The 18,753-nt window shown below is 40.5% G+C and overlaps 2 protein-coding genes across 5 annotated transcripts in view; both read right to left on the bottom strand.

Moving 5' to 3' along the window:
* The window catches only part of zgc:103759 (U8 snoRNA-decapping enzyme), a 576,073-nt gene that overhangs the window by 354,628 nt on the left and 202,692 nt on the right, over positions 1-18,753 (bottom strand). The window lies entirely within an intron of this gene.
* usp19 (ubiquitin specific peptidase 19) lies at positions 635-18,578 on the bottom strand. Of its 4 annotated transcripts, none has more exons than XM_025004874.2 (26): positions 18,426-18,578; positions 17,191-17,581; positions 15,275-15,403; positions 14,951-15,087; positions 14,109-14,624; positions 12,931-13,309; positions 12,622-12,778; positions 12,446-12,517; positions 11,764-11,879; positions 11,232-11,467; positions 10,349-10,538; positions 9,583-9,716; positions 9,308-9,466; positions 9,003-9,113; positions 8,803-8,913; positions 8,563-8,664; positions 8,236-8,376; positions 8,032-8,150; positions 7,793-7,936; positions 7,102-7,493; positions 6,900-7,010; positions 6,496-6,712; positions 5,277-5,429; positions 4,994-5,160; positions 4,733-4,908; positions 635-1,642 (listed from the first exon to the last, which is right to left on the bottom strand). In XM_025004874.2, the coding sequence occupies exons 2-26, from the start codon at positions 17,414-17,416 to the stop codon at positions 1,502-1,504; spliced, it is 4,536 nt and encodes a 1,511-aa protein (XP_024860642.1). In that variant the 5' UTR covers positions 17,417-17,581; positions 18,426-18,578; the 3' UTR covers positions 635-1,501. The 4 variants fall into 4 exon arrangements, with proteins under 4 accessions (XP_024860642.1, XP_017266837.1, XP_017266836.1 ...); XM_017411348.3 differs by having other exon boundaries at positions 11,232-11,473; XM_017411347.3 differs by lacking the exon at positions 635-1,642 and adding an exon at positions 1,744-3,281.

An 18,753-nucleotide genomic window follows, 5' to 3' on the forward strand; every position in this document is an offset into this window, starting at 1 on the left:
AATTACTCATAATTACAATTAAACCATTTTTGATACTATTGTTTTTGAAAAGGACAAAAACAAACATCCACTCAGTAGTTTAAATAATGCTTTGAAAGTTTTTACTACAAATACAATTTATTAGATTGTACTCAAATTAATTAGTTTTTTAAACACAATAATAAAGCTGATGTCTGAAGCTAAAGTTACAATTTCCGCTTAAATGTGTCTTTATTATTAGCAAACTAGCCAGCTGAGTTTTGATGTGGTTATATCAAAATCTAAGATCCCGCTTTGTTGAGATGAATAACCAAATGTTAATGTGTTATGATGTCTTTCAGCTTGAAGTTTATTGTTTAACCTTAATAGGTGGATGGTGGTAAATATGTGATGGTTTAATTCTTTAAATTACCCATTTTTAGCTTAATTTCAGTTTTTAGTTCTATAAAAAAAAAATTAAAATAAAAAATAAGTAAAATATTTAAACTTTCTTACTTAAACATTTGAGCATTTTCTTCCTGTTCTGCTAAGACAGTAACACAAGCAAAATAAAATATGAAGTTAAGTTAAAACTCCCCAATTATTTTTAATCAACACTAGTATTTGCCCTTTCATTTATCCTATGTCTAAGAAGTGTAATGACTGACAAGAGAAGTTTTTTTTTTCCATCAGCAACTCTCAACATTCTTTTTTTATTTATATTACCCATTTATAGTATCCACAGCAGCAATAATAATGAATCCCACTTAATATACGCAGTCCATGACAAAGAAAGGAGGGATGAGACGGGGACAACTCAACACAAAATGGAAATAAAACCCAACAAATTCAATAACTCAGAGGAGCTCAGGGGTGTTTTACAGAGGGGGTTACAGCCTGTATCAACATGCAGTCATGCATATTTCAGTTTATACTGAAGCTTTCTGACAATTATATCCACAGGATCAAATACGTAAACAGTAGAAAAAAAAAAAGTCAGAAACAAAACCCAATTTAATTTTAGAAAGTGACAAAACAAACAGCCTTCGGGGAGAAAATCAAAGCCTGTCCAGCCTACTGACTGCGCTGCTGCCAAAAAACAACTTAAACCAGCCTTTAACAAAAAAATAATAATTTACAGACATTTAAACAAACACCAACAGAAGTCTACTCGTTTGTCCTAATATTCAACCGCAGCTTCAGCAGGGATCATCACGCCTGGACCTGAAGGTGCGTCGCTGCGTGAAGCTGGGCAGGTGGAGCTTTGTTAGGTGGCTGCAGATTAATGTGAGCTGGAGCTGAGATGATGTGTAAGTCGTGCGTCGCTATATGCACTGGATGAATGGAACTACAAATGCAGCTCGTTAAATCTTAACAAGGAAATTTAGGGTGCGAGAGTCAACGATCGCATCTGATCTGACTGCAGACAAAACGCCTGTTTTTTCCTGATTCAGACGCTAACGATGAGTTCTTAACTGAAGGGCAGCTTCTGTTTGGAGGACACTGCTTTAGCACCACTTCTGGTGTTCCCACTCATCCGTCTCTAGTCCACTTCCTCCATGTTGCTGTAGGACGGCGCTGAGCACTCTGCGGAGGGGCCGAAAAGGTCGGAGGGCACCTCGGGGGTCAGGGTAGGCGGTCCTTCGGGATCCAGGTCCGACCCGAACAGTGACTGGCTGGAGGCCTGTAAAATAAAACAAGCTGCCGTTTAGTTCTCTGCAAGATTAAAGCCGTTTAGAAAAAAATTAAAAAAGATGACAAATTTAATCACGCAGTACATAAAAAACTGGAAGCATTTGACTTTATTTTTGCAACGCTTTACATATTAAAAAGCAGCATTTAGGGGCATACAAACATATTTGTAAGGGAATTAAAATATATATATATATTTATCTCCAAATCCAAAATATTACAGATAAAGATCTTCAAATATTGAAGTCAGGATTATTATTATTTTAAATTTATCCTTTAAAGCAGACACACAAGATTTTATCCTTCAGTTAGATCCAGTTAAAAACTTAACAGCATTTTAAATAAAACAGTGACTGTGCCCTTTAAAAAACACCTTCTATCACAAGATATTGCAAACTTTTTTTTTACTGCTGTTGATTAGAGATGCATCACTTGTTTTCAAATTCAGAATTACAGTAGTGGTATATTGAGCACAAGTTATTAAGAACTTTGAAAAGAAATGGACGTCATTGCATATATGTGAATCAAGTATACCCAGTCTGATGGTGCTCGTTGTTATAAAGATTATTTAAGGCAAACACAGGTCTTTCTACGCCAACTCTCTGTGCCAGAAAAAGGTTTCCCTGAGACCCAAACACACACATAAAATCTGCACCAGAAAGAAAAACAGAGGCGGCTTGTAGTTAAAACAAAAATCATCCAAATTCAATTAGAAAACTTTAAACTATTTAAATTTTAATTATTGAAAATATTTTTAAATAAAATATTCAATTAAAAATTAAGCATTTCAGAGCAGCTCAAAGTCTAAAACTAATAATCACATTTGGAAAAATAAGACTTTTTATATTTTGTAGCTGTGAATCAGTCGATAAACTCAAATTTTCTGTAGCTTCCAAAAACAAAACAAACTGCTTTAGCAAAAACAAAAAAAAATCCTAAATAATTGATTTATGTTTGGCTTTAGGATGGTAAAAATTACTGACTACAGGACAAAATCTTAAGAGTTATCATTTCAATAAGACTGAGGCATGAGAAAGAAAAAAAATACAAACAATACATGTAAAGCTATAATAACACTTATAACTTTAACCTTTTACACAGAAAGTCTTTTCAAAAGTGAAGTAGTGCCATAACATTTTTAAAGCGCTTTTATGTTTAAAGTCTGGAGCTGTAGTGTTGTGCAGCATTAAGCACCAATTTATTTTGCCCTCATTTCTTTAAAAGAATGAGAATTATGACTAAAACTAAAACAAGTCCCCTATTTGAACAACCTGCTCTTCATTACATAAGAAGGACCAGCTGGTCCAGAACCAGCCGGTCCAGAACCAGCCGGTCCAGAACCAGCCGGTCCAGAACCAGCCTCAGGTCCATTTAACTTTGGAAAGAAGAGGGTAGATCAAATTGACAAAGAGAGCCAGGACTGCAGTCAGCGTGCCCAGAACAACGTATCGCACACAGTCTTCGTCAGGATAGTCCGACATCTTCTGCCTGCGGTGCCGCCGCACCGAACCCGCCATTCGCTCTTCCTCTGTTCTGTTTCTCTGCGTTTGTCGCCTCCCCAGCAGTCTGTGAGGCCCTTCTTCGTCAAGCCCCTCCTCTTCCTCCTCCAATTCCCGCCATATTAGGGAGGCCTGCGATTGGCGGAAACCGGGGTCAGCTTCTGGGAAAAGGCGTGGTCTAACAAGTACTAAGATTACAGTTCGAAACTCAGACTCCTGTAGCAGCTGAGTGGGAGCTAACGGCATGCACAAACGCCTTCCACTGATTCTTTCAGGAACGTAAAATACTCTAAAAATAAATGTTCATTTATATAATTATATTAGAGACTTTGACAAAAGGCTGAGGAAAAAATGCCCTTTTAATAAGAAAACAATGCACAGTTTTCATAGAACAGTTTATGTGAGGGGACGAAAAATGTCCGGATACAATACAGCATTTTATTTAAAAACAATTCCTGATGGAGCCGACATAAAATGTTTGGCATTTCACGGCACTGCATCAGAACAAGTTAACCTATCAAGAGTAATCCTTGTAAGTAATCTATGAAAATACCAAACAATAATAGGAAATCATGCGATTGTGATATTAGTGTTGAATATTGCGATGATGATTTCAGCTGTGATAAACCCACAATCTGTCATCACAATGTTCACAACACTCTGTGTGCCGGCTGTGTGTTAGTGAGGGTCCAGCTGATTGACATAATTTTATTTTCGGCCTGGGATTATCTGGAATCCTTTGCGGTATCCATATTTCACACACTGATGTCGTGATGGACAGATTCTTGATATACTGTACAGTGTTAAAAAACAGTAACGGTGAGAAACTTTCTTTTATGTTCACAAAAAAACAAAACCACCATATGGGAGTAGTTTTTCTGAGTAAACACTAGGTAGAAAATAAAATATCTAGTTTTAAAGTACTTCATTTGTTAAAACTGACTGATAACAGATACTTTCACTACCTTAAAAACATGAGAGAAAAATCTTGATGTCACTAAAAGACACCATGGTGGTAATATGTGAGCTTCGCAGCAATTAGGAGACAACCTCGGTGATGGATCTACTCATTAAGAACCCAATGAGCTGTTTTATTAAGAACCTCAGAACAAGACCTTGTCAAAATCAATTAATACAAGAAGGGGTGATGTTTCAACACAGATTAAACAAACAAGCTTCTCTTTCAAAAACTAACAGAAGCTGCAAATTGCCCTTTTGTGGCACTTGGTGATCTTCCAAAACACTTAAAAGATGGATTTGTAAAAACATAACTAAATTAATTTATAATGTCTGAATGGTGAAATCAGTTTAAAAATATAAAGCCAACTGACTACAGGCTAGGTGGAAATCATACATCCTTATAGTAAAGAGATGCATCTGAAGATGGGTTATATTACAGTAATTTAATATAATTACTTTATTTATGGTAATACTACAGTAACACCACAGCTTAAGCTGAACCACAACAGCCCCAGTTTAACGAGTGAGTACAGTTTTTAGTTTCGTGTTCCACAGTCGACTAAAATCTCAGGATCTACAAACAGCCCTGACCTCGTGTTTGTGTCATATAATGGCTCCCTCACCTGGCTGGCAGTGGCTCCTGCGGCACCGGGCGACTCGGCCCCCACAGGTCTGAGGAAGCGCAGCGGCCTCTCCACCGGGGAGTTTCGCCGCCGGTAAAACAGGACGTAGGCGTAACGTGTCACCACTTGACTCTCCTCCACCATTGTCACAGTGCTGTCATCAAACAGACGCCAGCCTTGAGGCAAAAAACAGACGGAAGAAAAGTAGGAATAGAGCACTTCTCATACAATGAAGGTAAACCAGATAGACAGGAACCTCACCAACGTCACTGCGCTGGCTGTTCTTGTCACTTGGCAGGCGAGCATAAGCTGTATAGTGGCCTCCTATCATCCCTCCATAGTGGTTGATGACTGCATACAGGTCATAAATGGGGGGCTGTTGCATCTCGTCCTTCTGGCCAATGCAGAACTTGCTAAGATCTAGATTTCTGAAAGTCGAGATCAAGAATATATGAAGCATATTTTGCTTGTGAAAAACAAAAAAATACTTTTACAATCAACCAAAAGGAGAAAGTTGGGGTGTGAACTTTTAACTTCTGATCACCTGACGGGAAAGTCGACCATGTCGTTGATCTTATCTCTCCAGATGAAGCTTCTGAAGGAGAAGCGTTTGAGCTGGATGATCAGGACGTTGGGCAGACGCCACAGCAACAGCTGCTTCGAGGCCTCACGGTGCTGCTGGCACTTCGGACAGTACCTGAGGACAGAACAGATGTGGACCATTAAGGGAAAGAGAAGCAACACAACAACTAAACGGCAAATCTTACTCCACTGGCAGGAATATCTCAGTGTGCAAACACTTCAAGGCTAAATTAAAGACGGGGGAACCAATAAATTGGTTTTGTTTTTGACTCTCACCAGCTGTCCACCATAAAAAATTTGAAATATAAAATTCTCCTCAGCAGTTTTCACAATAGGGATGGGAAGTGATTTTCAAATATTCAGAGGATAGCAAAATGGGCAAAAATGAGGAATTCATGCACACAGAATTTTGTTTCAGTTGTTTCCTAACAGTGCTTTTCCAACACAACACCTACCTCCAATGTAGTTTATTTTGAAAGGATGATAAAAAGTGGAACCTATGATCACAGGTGAAGCACAGTTGCATTGATAGAACCACAATGAGCCTCTAAATGTGCAATTAGGACAACACGGAAAATTCCTCACTGTATTTTTCTTTTTTGCAGCATGTCCTGCTTCATATAGCTGTGATAAAAGCTAATTCAGACCCAACTGCTTGAACATTTTCTTCATTTTCCCAGTGTTTTGTGTGAAAAGGCTTTAATTTGGGAACCTACAGCCTGAAAATACAAACAAGACTCAAACCCCAAAGGTTCACTGATTTATTTAGTACAGAAACTCCAAAACTAATTACTGTGTATATTAAATGCAGACTAAAATTCACCCCAGGGACAGTGACATTTTGCTGGAAATTAAATCCTAAAAAATGCATAAATTTTATGCATTACTTCTTTGTCACTTCTATGGCTATAGGCAAATAGGATGAAGTTTATTTTCTGTTTTTTTTTCTGGTAAACTGAGTGACAGCAAAAAAAAACAAGTAAGGGAAAGACAAGAATTCAAGATAACATGGTCACAGCTCTGCTTTTAGTTTCAGGAACTTTTTAAGCAAAAAAATAAATAAAAAATATTTCATATACAAGGAGAAGCAATAAAGATGATACAAGAATTTTGTCTGTATTAAATAGTTTCATAATTAAATTACTTTTATATTATAAAAAGGCGAAAGGGCTAATTCTTACCAGGCCTCCTCTGGTGCCAGCACCTCTGGCTTGGTAAAAAGATTTAAGCATTGCTCCAGGGTAAAATGTCCCGCTCTGGCCGTCTCACTCAGGGAACCAGGGTCCTCCTCGTACTCCAGTTCCTTCGAGCTCACCAGCACGTACTCCTTCACACGCTCGTTGTTTTTCCACACCAGCTCCAAGGTCGCATAGTCGGGAAGGTCTGCTAGTCCATCCTCTGCAAAGAGTTTGTATAAACACGTGGCAAGGTAAAGCAATGAAACAGCCCAAACACTGGACGTTTACACCTACGCCTCAATGAAGAGTTTCAACTAAAGGAAAATGAATCAAAATGAGTGCAAAATTTGACAAGATCCAAACACTGTGACTGCAAACATCCGCTTGGAGGATGCATCTGGTCCCACCTTTTTCATCCAGTCTTTGCTCCTTGTTGTTCGAGTCCAGCAGGGCGATGTAGAACGGGCTGGCATGACCTGATGCCGCTTCGCTGGGATGCTGATAGCCTGTTACTGCCGCTACAGAAAACAGGGGGAAGGAGAAATAAAAGGTTGAATACACAGGTAAGAAATTACACACATGTTAAAGTTTGTCTGCTGTGTTTTCCACCTTCTGGTCGCACCGCCTTCTCACACGACGTCTCTTTTTCAGCGTGAGGGTCCAGAGAACAGCAGGAAGCAGAGGAGATGGACTCAGAGAAGCCTGAATCTTTCGTTCTGGTGCTCGTGAGCGACGTCTGGGAGGAGGTCAGGGATTCTGATGCCTCGCAGTGAATAGCTGAGGCCTGAGAGTATTCTGCTTGGGATTCGGGCAGCACAGAGTGTCTCTCGAAATCCAGATCACCTGCTCCTACCGTGCTGCTAACACCCGACGCCTCATCCCCTAAACCCAGACAATCAGGAGAGGTTGCTGGTACTGGCTGGGCATCTAACCGAGACTGGGATGTTTCAGGGGATGTCCTGCCTGACTGGAAAGGGGGCTGGAATACATTGACAGAAAACCTGCAGAGAGGAAGACATTTAAGAGATTACAATAATGGCTCAAAAGTTTGTTTTCCTATTCAAACTAAACAATATGGAAATTACAAACAACAACTACTGTTCTGCTCTTAGTCGTCACATAAAATGTATTTCCTTGATATTTCTTTGTAAAAGAAAAAAAAAGTGACACGTCAGAGAAAATAGCTTGACAAACTAAGTGTATACAATGTTCAAGTGACCGAAACATTTACCTGAATATGACATCAACATGTAATTAAGCTTAAGTCAAATGATTATGAGCACCAAAGACGTAGGTGTACCTGGAGTAACCCTCTAGTAGCTGCACAAGGCGGGTGTAGGACAGCCGAGACTCTGGAACGCTGACTAAGAAGGGCATGCCCACATTTTCTAAGTTGGGGCGACACAGACCCTTGTGATTGGGCCAGTGTGTCCTCTGACAAACTCTGGAAGGAGAGATACAACAATAAGTCCACATTTACTTCTCTGTACACCAAGTCTTCTTCCCCTCCTGTCGGTTTCCACATTGTTAAACACTTACTGATTGCAGTAGCCCACCCGGTAGCAGCGAGTGCACCGCTTCAGCTTGTCTTCCTCAGACACCGGTGGTTTCAGACAAGCTGCACACTTTGAGATGGGAATATTCGGCACCTGGAGTTTCTAAAAAATAAAAAAGGACGAGGAGGACACTTTCAAGATCTGTTTACAGAGCTGTTATTCAGATGAAGTAAAATAATGCTGTTACCTGCTGCACTTTAAGCAAAACCACCCTCTCTTTGGCCAGATCTTTGGAAAGCACCTCGAAGCAGAACAGCATGTCAGAGGGAGACACCGTGTCCAGTGAATGGGATGGCAAAAATATGCGTTGAAAGCGGTTCTTTCCCACCTGTTAGAAAAAAAAAAAATTGGTTTGGCTTTGTTTCCGAATGAATAGAAATGTGGTAACTTTAAGAAATTCAACAGTATTCAGTGATTACAACTGCTCTGTTTTGCTGTTATTGTATGAAAATCCGACTTCAATCTGCACACACAGCTTTAAAATCCCCCCCCCCAAAAAAAAACTAAATCCAACCTCTGCCAGTCTGAGGTTCTCAGGTTTGACCCTCACACTCCTGGAAATGGATTCAAGGACCTCTGCTGTGCTGGAGTTCTCCTTACTCACACTCACCAAAAACTGAAAGACATTTTAAATGCATTAAAATAAAGCATTAACATTTTATGAAATCAAAATGACATTTCTCATATTGTGATTGTAAATGTCAGTGCAGCTGTAGCCAAGGCAGAATTTAGAACCACTGAGACAATATCTTACCTTAACTGGCTTTTTATGAGGTTCCCGAGCAAAGTAGAAAACAGAGAGGACTTTTTGTTTCTGGGGCAACGGGACAGGGAGGTAAAGGAAGGGGTCAAAGGTGATGGAGACCTGTAAAAAAAAAAGGAAAGAGCTTAAACAGGGTGAAACAAAGTTTGTTATCACTACAACATTAGGTTTTTAGTAGAATTATATGTTACCTTAGAGCATGTGGGGCACACAAGCTTGGATTTAAATTGGCCTTGGAAGAGATCCACAATGAAGGAGTCGTTTCTCATTTTGTGCCTCTGCCACGCCTCCTCTGCAACCACCTGCAGCAACGCACAGAACTAATCATCAGACCAAGGCTCGAGTTGGATAAAACAGGCAAGAACTTCTAAAAGATGGTTGTATTTTGTTAGTTTTCTTAAAATAAAAAAAATATATATGTTTAAGTTCAGCAGCTACTGTGAATTTCTACATCACGTGTGAGAAAAATGAAAAATAAAACAACAACAACACTCACTTCATCGAGCCGTCCATCAGAATCAACCGTCTCTGTATAAGGTTTATTCTGGATGCGGTTCAAGTCCTCGTGGAGTCCGTCCAACAGGAACGCCATGAACTCCTGCGCATCGTGCTGAGCGTAACCTGTGAACTGACTGGCTTTGCTGGCCACGATTGCCTGCGCGGTTGCAAACGAGTGCAGAAAGTTAGATATGGAACATGATAAGTATTTTATAAATCAGATACAACCTCTTTAAAAGACGGAGACATGTTAGGAAAATGCTGCTTGCATGCCTTGAGTTTTGAGGGTTGAAAGGCGTGGTGCGTCCCTTTCCAAAGAGCCCTGAGAAGCACAGCAAAGCCGATGGCTAACCTCCCTCCCGTTCCCAGAGGATTACTGCAGTTGATTTCTGCCTCAAATGCTCGGTCTGCAAGAAGGCAGAGAATACACGGCTCGCAAATTTAAACCGCAGATCAAACTCAGACGGAACTGGGGTTGTCGACACAAACAGTAACACTGTAACCAAAATTATTTTATACTGATAAACAGGAACAATCAGCATAAAAAAATGTTTTTTAAAGGCTACAGACATGTTATTGAAATGATTACTAGTGACATGAAAGTATTATAAATTACTGTAATAATTAATATGATAAAGCCTGTTATATTTTTGTCACATTGCCATTGAATTTTTTCTGTCAACTTTTGGCTAATTACATTGCCTCGAAAAAAAGGTGACCTACATCTTGCAGTTAGTTACTTTGCTGTTTTTAAAGACTAAAGTGCTGAAACTACAGTATATCTGGCTTATACAGATAAATCCTCTGAAAGTTACTAAGCCCTTATTAAACCTGCCCCTGTGGGCCACTTTTACCCTTGTACCTTAGTCATAATAAAACACACCCTGCTGTATTTCTTAGTGATAAAGCAAGTTATCTTTATGGCTGGAGATAAATAATGCCTGTGAACATTAAGGACTTTATTAGAATAATAATTAAATGATAAACATATTTGTCTTTGTTCAAAGGTGCAAGTTAAGTAGTTAAATTTGCTGTTTACCATGAAAGTAATCCCTGAGTTCTCTGGTGTTGGACAGGGACTGGATGACACTGTTCATGAAGCAGGTGTTGCCAAGGTTGACCAATCCTGTAAAACCAGGCAGGCACACCTTCTTTTCCTCCTCTTCCTCGTGGCGCTCAGTGGCAGGAGGTGCATGGGTCATAGGCTGCACCATGCAGGTCGGCTTAGGCTGATGGAAGAAACATATGCACACTCAGAAACACATATTTAAAAAAGTGGTTACTGTTGTTCTTTATAACAGCATTAACCACAAAAACAACATATAATACCACCTCTTGTGCTTGTTCTGTTTTTCTTGAAGTGGCGTTATTTGAAGTATGACACGTTACTTGCAATAAACAGCAATTAGCAATTAAAAAAAGCTGCAAAGGTTTGTGACAGAAGAGCTAAGCTGCTCAGAACGGAACTTTTTGCTATCTAAAGCAAGTCAAACCACAAAGCTACGCCAATTTCAGAGTTGTCTTTTTGTTTGTTTTTCTCCAGTTATAGAAACTGGGTGTGTGTAAACTCGGGGCATTCTGCTATAACACAAACCTGGGTGTAAATAATTAACTCTGCAAAAGTTCTCAATTTGTTTTTCGTAAAAAAAATTTATTCACATCCCTGCAAATGGTTTAAGATTTTAGCTGTTTTCTAGGCAGATGTTTTATTCTAGAAGCTCTGTTTTGAACAACAATTAGACGCCTAATCCCAAACTGCTCCCTGGGTGCATAAACAGCGGCCCATTGCTCCACTTCTGAGAACAAACTTCATCATCGTATGAGTAGATACAATGATGACAACATGTAGCAGTTATAACAAACCCCTCAGTGTCTCCAGACAGTGTCCTGCTGTTGTGTGAGGGGTTTTTTAACCCACTCACCGTGGTGACAGTGGGTTCTGGTTTAGTGATGGCAACATGCTCAGAGACTGTTCGAGGGACAACAGGATCCAGACCACTGTCTTCCACACCTCTGGAGGAGGCCTTAGGGGCTTTGGGTGTATCGTCCCCAACCCTGGGGGACTCCTCCTTGGCTGGGAGGCTGTGCTGGCTGCTGCCCGGTTGGCTCTTATCCAAGCAGGCAGGACTGGAGGGCACAGCCACCTTAGCACCACCCACTGCACCTTAAACAGGACAATGAAGCTTGTGGTTAGAAAGTTATGGTCAACAAAGTGAGACTGGACATGACAAACGATGAACTCTTTCAGCTTAAATTGTAAAAATGCTACAGTCGTAGGGACTTTACTTAAAACCCAGCTCTAAGCCAGTATTTTGGCCCATCTTTCCCCCTTGCTCTCATCTGTGTCGATCAAAGTAAGTGAATCCATGACTCATGTGAACATAAAAACATGTGACTGTCTGCGGGAGAAAAATGACTGAAGTACGTGACACAAATAGAAGCCTGGCAGCAGACCTTGTGTGGCTGGGGCCTCCAGACCCCCCCAGCGCTGGCTGTGTCTCTTCTTCAGGGAGATGTCCAGACGGGACGGGGTGAAGGAGTAGCTGCATTGCTCCGGCTGGATCAGGTTTCTGACACACAGAAGGCCAAAATATATTCAGGTCAGATTAGAGGACAAAATGTAGCGCAGCGAAGCAGCTGCTCAAAACCCATCTGTGATCGGTAACTGCAATATTCTTACTAAGATTTGATGTTTATATTTAAATGTATTCATTTTAAAAACACAGAGTCGTTAGAGCTGCATGTATCCCCAACCCTCTGGTATGCTCTCCCTGCTGACACTCACAAAGTTTCATCTCTGTAAATATACAAAAAGCTCCTAAAATGTTGCTTATTCACCATAGCATACAATTAAAACTTATTTCTTCTCTGGTCCTTGAACTGACTCTTTGCTGGTCTTGATGCTCATTTTATTGCTATTTTATAAATTTTGTAGTCGTCTCTTATTTTCTTTAGTCTGGTCCACTACGTACTGCGTCCTTGGGTTTCACAAAAGGCACATTTCATTTATAATTACTATTATTATAACAGCTAGTATGAGCTGGGGATACCATGAACCATGGCAAGACAGTCTGGAGCACATCTCCAATGCTTTCCTAATTACATTAAATAAATTAAATAAAACTACAAGAGTTACCTGAGTTTGACTTGCCACTTGAAGACCGTGTTTGGTCCACAGTCCGATTGAAGCCGAAGAAAGTTTGTGTCACTGTTAAAGATAAATTATATGATCAATTACAGATTTTTGTAGTTGATGTTGTTGTAAGATGGCAAAACAATAATTTATTTGTGGCATGTTCATGTTTTCATTACCTTGTCTGGAAGATGAGGGTGAAGTCTTGCTCTCTGAAGATGACCCTGGTTGTATCTCTGCAGATTCCCTTCAGGTACACATTAACCACCATCAGATCGGTTCCCTTCTCGTACGAGTCATTCTTCACAAATTGCAGGTTAACCATCGGCTCTGGGGCTGCAGTGAGTTATAAGGGATTTAATAACACTCACATTTAAATATGGAAATCTATATAAATGCAGAAATTATGTTTTTCCATCACCAGTCATCACACAATTAAATAAAAGCAGTTTAGGTTGAAGCGCCGTCCTAAAAACTTCTCAACCAACCTTCTAGCTGATTTGTCTCCAGGGGTGGCTCTTCTTTAGACTGGTCCCGCTTCTCCTCCCCATCACAGCCACCCTGCTTCTCAGTTGGACCTGGTGTCTGGCTCTGCCTGGCAGCCACGCAGGCAGCTGGCACTGATAGTGTGTCTGTTGAGTCTTCGTGCTGTTGGGAGGTTAAAGTGTTCTCTTCCAATTCATGCTCAACAACAGGCTTTCCCTGCAGTTCAGAGTCTGTTCTGTCTTTCTGCTTTTGAGGGGAGGTAGAGTCCATTGCCTTGTTGAAGCCAGTGGATTTGAGGAAGTGAGTGGTGAGGACAGGAGAATCACTGACATGTGCCGTTGCTTCAGACAAGTCCGGTGACTCGTTTTTAGTCTCTGTCGCCTGAATTGGAAACAAAAATAAATAAATGTTACCCAAACAGAAATGTTTACTCCCTAGAGCTCATGACTGAAGTTATCAAGAAGAAAGCTGGAAACTTTAAATAAAGCCTAAACCAAAACTATGTTGAGAACAATACTGGTTTGTCAGTGTCTGAAGATTTTCTTCCAGGTCATGATGTTCCATGTTGTTACCAGTTACCCTCTATTCAAGCAGATAAGATCACAACTTTTAGGTTCCATTTAAACATAGACTTTCTGCATATACAAATATTAAAAATCAAGAATGACTTTTGATTTCTGCTTTGTAAACAAAGACCCCACACATGCCGGATGGTGTTACAGGCCATTATGTTATAGAGTTAAATTAGTGAGTGAATTTTAGTGCAATGTTTTTAATGTCTTGTTTAAAATAGCATCCAAAAGCATGTTCAATTCTACACAATATCTAAATCCAGTTCTCATTCAATTTACCATTGTGAGGTACACTATTTAAAACAAATGTTTTAAACACATGATCCACAAAATAGCAGTGACAAAGACTTACACCAAAACGCTTTGGCTATGGCTGAAGTATTTAAACATTGCTAACAGGCTAATTAAACAAGGTCACAATAACACCAACAGCTAAAACTTGACAACAGGATACGGTGATGTCAATATGCTGAGCATAGCAAATATTTAGATGCTAAATTTTACTATCTAAAGCCACAATAATGTAATGCTTACTAACACAAAATTTTAAGTCCTTTAAATGAAGCTGAGGTTTTCAAAATGGCTGCCAAAAGGTCAGCTGATCTCACCTGAGCAATGCTGCCAGCAGCCACTTCCAGTTCAGGTTCCTGATCACCGCCTTGTGTTTCTGCTCTGTTGTCTCCATTCCTGTGTGTCAGCGGGCTTGGATCAGCAGGTGGGTGTGCTGCAGACTTCTCAAACGGTGGGCCCCCTTCATCCTCTTTCGTTGTCTCAGACAGCTCTACGACAGTTCGCTTGGCATTGGGTTCCTGAGGTTGCTGGCCAGCTTTAGTGGCTGTCGTAGGTGCGCTGACGATGTTGGAGACATCCCCAGCACCGCTTTTTGCTTGGACAGAGTCTGTTGTGGCTTTGTCACACAATTTGTTTTTCAGGCAGCGCTTGATGCCCCGTTCAGCTCTACTATTGACGCGTCTTGATTCGCTGTGTGCAGGTGATGAGGGAGGCTGTGGCTGGAGTTGTGGCGGCTCTGATGACAGTTTGAATTTCTCCGATGACTCCAAGGTAACAGGTTTTGCATTATTTTTGGTCTCTGTTGGTACCACCTCCTTCTCTTTCTTGTTTGACTGAAACAGAGAATAATTCAAAAATAAAAATTTTAAAATGACTCTCCTATAACCCACCCAATCATCAACAATGAGAAAGGAAGCAACAAAAAAAACTGAACAAGTTTTGTTTGAATTAAGTAGATGTCAATATTATAGCTTCCTAGACGGAGATCCCCTTTTTTAATCAACAGCAGACTACAGTTTGGTGTGAAAGTCCCACTCATACACACATAATTACAATGTGACATCATTTTGAAATAAAAACAAAACAACTATTAGTTTTATTAAAATTCTGAACACAGATGGATTCAACTAGAGTGAAAAAGCCAAAATCATCTCATTACCTTAAGAGAAGGCCAAATATGAAAGGGGATTTTCTTGTGCAAGATGAGATGTAGGAATCCACCTTTTTCCTTGTACTGCACTTTGCTACATGAGGCCTCAATTTCCTCTTGTAACTGGCAGTTCCACTGCCGTCCATCTGGGGGGAAAAAATAAATCATATGTATGTTATCGTGGACAAATTGAACAACTGCATTAAAACGAAGATTTACAGAATTTTGCACCTGAAGCATTTTCTCATGTGACTTTTCCAACTGTTTATTTTTTATCTACATTCCCACATTTGTTGAGGGGCTGAGGGATGTTCAGGATTTATCAGAACTAACCTGGGAAGGACACGTTGCAGTGTGTATCAGTGAATGTGGTGTTGATGTCTTCTATCTTCTGGACTCCATCCCCACAGCGAAGTCTGACGGTCACATCATTAACATTCTGCTTCCAGTCCACAAACACATCTGAAGGGAAAAAATAAATAAATAGAAGTAACACCAACATAAATTATTTTTTCTTCCCCTTCATGCCATCACATTCATTAGCCATAAGTCATAACCACAGTTGCCATGTTCGCTTATTAAAAGCAACTCCAAGCTTGTTTTTCTATAAATTTGCTTGATGCGTTTTGGGGGTTTTGTAGAAAGTCTAGTTGCTTATTTAGGCTTATTTAGTTGCTGTTTGTCATGTCTCTGATCACTAAACAAAAACGCCTTGTTTGTCCGGTTATAGCATCTGTCAGCAAACACTCTGCTGCTGATTGGCTAGCACTCGCTGCCTTCGTTGGTTGATTAGTTTTCCTTGGTTATTGATAAAAGAATATTGCACTCTCTCTTCTCTCGCTCCCTGTAAAGAGGCAAAACAATCAAGCTAAATTGATTTGTGCACTGATGTGTGAACGAACCAGTGCCGCCACATCTAAAAAAGAAAAAGTACAATAACAACATTCCCTAAAACCATTTTGCACAAAATACTAGAAACATAACCACAGCCATTAACATAACACTGTCTCTCTGTAACTCTGCATTTCAACAGCCTAAATACAAATTCATATAAAGCATATACTTGCACTTTTATGTTTATGTGGGTCAATCCTTAACACTCTTCGATGTTCTACAGCAAACAGAATTCAGCAAAGACAGACAATCCAAAGCTGCTTGCACCACGCAGACAGACTATACTACGATTCAACAACAAAACAAACACAAACGATCAACTTAAAGTCAGAAAACATGCTAGTGATCCATATGAAAGCAGAACGTAAAACCAAGAGCACAAAAATTCTCAAAAATCCCTACCATTTTTCATTGTGCCAAACATGTGGCAGCAGTAAAAAAATAAATAAAAAAGGAAAAAAGTTGCATTGCAAAAAATAGCTCAGTAAATATTGTCTGATTGTCTGTCAGCAAAGAGGTCAAGCATGGATTCTGCAATACTTAATGACAACTGAACAGTTCCAACTTTCCCACACTTTCAGTCTCTCTCTCTCTCTGACTTAGATCGCCCTCAAAAGGTCAGACGCAACACCCAATCCCTCCCAGCTGGTTGCGGTCGTATTCCCTGTTAAGTCACACCAACGTGCAATCTCGCCGTTAAGGAAAGCGTTACAATGACATGTACGACAAAAAAAAAAAATAAAATAACAAACACAAATCACATTGGTCTCTTTTATAGATTTACATAACTCTTGTCACAATAAATAATAAACTTTAAAAGTATTTTAAACATACTCCAAACTGTGCATAACAACATAAAACAATCAAGCATTGAATGCTTATTAGTTTTTATAAAAAAATTGTGTGATACGGTTAGTGCTGGTCGTTATTCAAGATTGTGTTGATACAAAGTGAGTCATTCTAATGTTGAATGCAGAAACTTAGATGTTACAGCTGAGCAACCCAGTCTGACATGTGGCTAGCTTTGATTTTAGGAGGCTGACAATACGAGCAGAGCATGAATCTGAAAATATAGGCAAATAATGCAGTAAAGGCACATGTACAAAACTGTCACTGAAAGTGCAACATGGTAAACATGGATAATATAAAACCTTAAAATTTAAACATGTGAGCTGCATAGAAAAAAAAAAATCTACTTTTTGATAGCAGGAAATAAGCTACAGACCTTTTTGTAGAATGAGTTAAATGGATTTAGATCTGCTGTATTGTGGGGGTTATTTGTTTTTTTTTTTTGTTTAGAACACAATTATTAACTAGATATTTCTTTTAAAGACATGCTCAACACTTAGTCTTACCTTTCTTGACCTCAGCAAGGACCCCATCCACTACTGCACTGGCCGCTGCCGCTGCTCTCTTGGCCTCTCTGCTCTCCTGGTTGGCCCTGTCTTTTTGTTTCTTCTTGCTGGTACTGGAGGTCAGGTCAGAGCCATTTTCTCTGCCACTGCCTCCTCTCTGCTGAGCCCCACCGCGACGGCCCACTGTCTCACTACCAGCCGCTCCACTGCCTCCGCTGCTGGCCATCTTCAGGCACTTGGCACTGACAGGCCGCCCGTCACCGGAATCACTGCCGCTGCTGGGGTCTGGATCTGAGGTGTGTCTCTTCCTGCCTGGCCCGGCTATCTTGGCGATGATACTGGTCTGAACTCTCCCAGAACAGAATCAGGACGGGTAACAAGGATTGGGGACCTACAGCAAAAGGCAGAGTGCTTTAATAAACAAATGATATGATATACAGTAAATGTAACCGACCTGCATGTTTTATCAAGGTGAAATGTGAAGACAGCAATCTGCTTATTAACAGACATACGTATTGTGCAATTTAAATTGTGGAAACAAGCATAAAATAGGTCTTTGTTTTCAAATATGAAGATCAACCACTTAGACGTTTTTATTCAAGTGAAGTAAAGTTAAGGGAAACAACTGGGTTAGAGGCCACAGTTCACACAAACAAGCGGGAGGGTGCTTTAAGCCAATTAGACGCAGGTTTCAAATGACAACAATGCTAACATGGTTATTACAAAAGAGATGAGCCTAGCTTAGTTTCCTTAGCATAGCAGCAGAGGGTCGTTTGTAATATGGCACAGTCCGTGTTTAAACCTGTCACGTGTTCGTTAACACTGTTTGGCCAACACACGAAACTATCACATCCTCTAACTTATTATTAGCAAGTAGCATTTAGCTGATGATGAAGCACTGCGGACACGAACCGCCTCTAACGGCACACACGGGAACATTTACGCTGAAATTAACCTAAAGCCTCCCCCCGATCTGAGTTGAGGACTCCTGCCTCATGTCAGAAAGCAGCTACCGCCTGTAGTTCAGATCGCTAAACCTGATCTGCAGCCGACGAATCGAGCGCTCCTGCAGCCGCTGATCGGCTAATGTCGTTAGCAACATGCTAGCGGCAGCTAAAACGAAACGGATCGAGACGGCTGGCTGGTCACGAGCACAACGTGACACTTCGTAACACTTCGCCGCTGCCCGCCGTGAACACGCCCTGTTTATTCTGCTATCGGTACGGGAGACTTACGCGGATTTAATGCGGCGATATTTCCGTCTGAACACAATAGCGGGGCGACTTCTCGTGCCTCTTTCCCCGGCTGCTGCCGCTGCTTCGCTCCTTCACGGCCTCGGGCCGCTGCGCTCCTTCCTTCTGCTCGGATTCCAACCCCCCCTCCCCTCCCCTCCCCTCCTGGACTCGTGTTACTTTCACTAACTTCAAATTAATTTCCTGACATGTGTGACTGACCACCNGGTGTTTCTGGAATTTTCTACATTCAGTCGGCACCCATTTCTGTTAATCTAACAAAATATACCCAAATCGAAAGCAGTACACGTTAAATGAAAGCTGGTTTAGT

Source organism: Kryptolebias marmoratus, linkage group LG8, assembly GCF_001649575.2.
Source record: "Kryptolebias marmoratus isolate JLee-2015 linkage group LG8, ASM164957v2, whole genome shotgun sequence".
NCBI classification, from domain to species: Eukaryota; Metazoa; Chordata; class Actinopteri; order Cyprinodontiformes; family Rivulidae; genus Kryptolebias; species Kryptolebias marmoratus.

Bases quoted from the DNA above. Each gene is read 5' to 3' on its own strand.
- usp19 (XM_017411346.3), bottom strand. From the start codon at position 17,416: ATGGCCAGCAGCGGAGGCAGTGGAGCGGCTGGTAGTGAGACAGTGGGC. The intron at 13,310-14,108 runs GTGAGATCAGCT...TTTCCAATTCAG, and splicing joins CTGCTGGCAGCATTGCTCAG to GCGACAGAGACTAAAAACGA. The intron at 5,430-6,495 runs GTAAGAATTAGC...TTCTGTCCTCAG, and splicing joins CTGGCACCAGAGGAGGCCTG to GTACTGTCCGAAGTGCCAGC.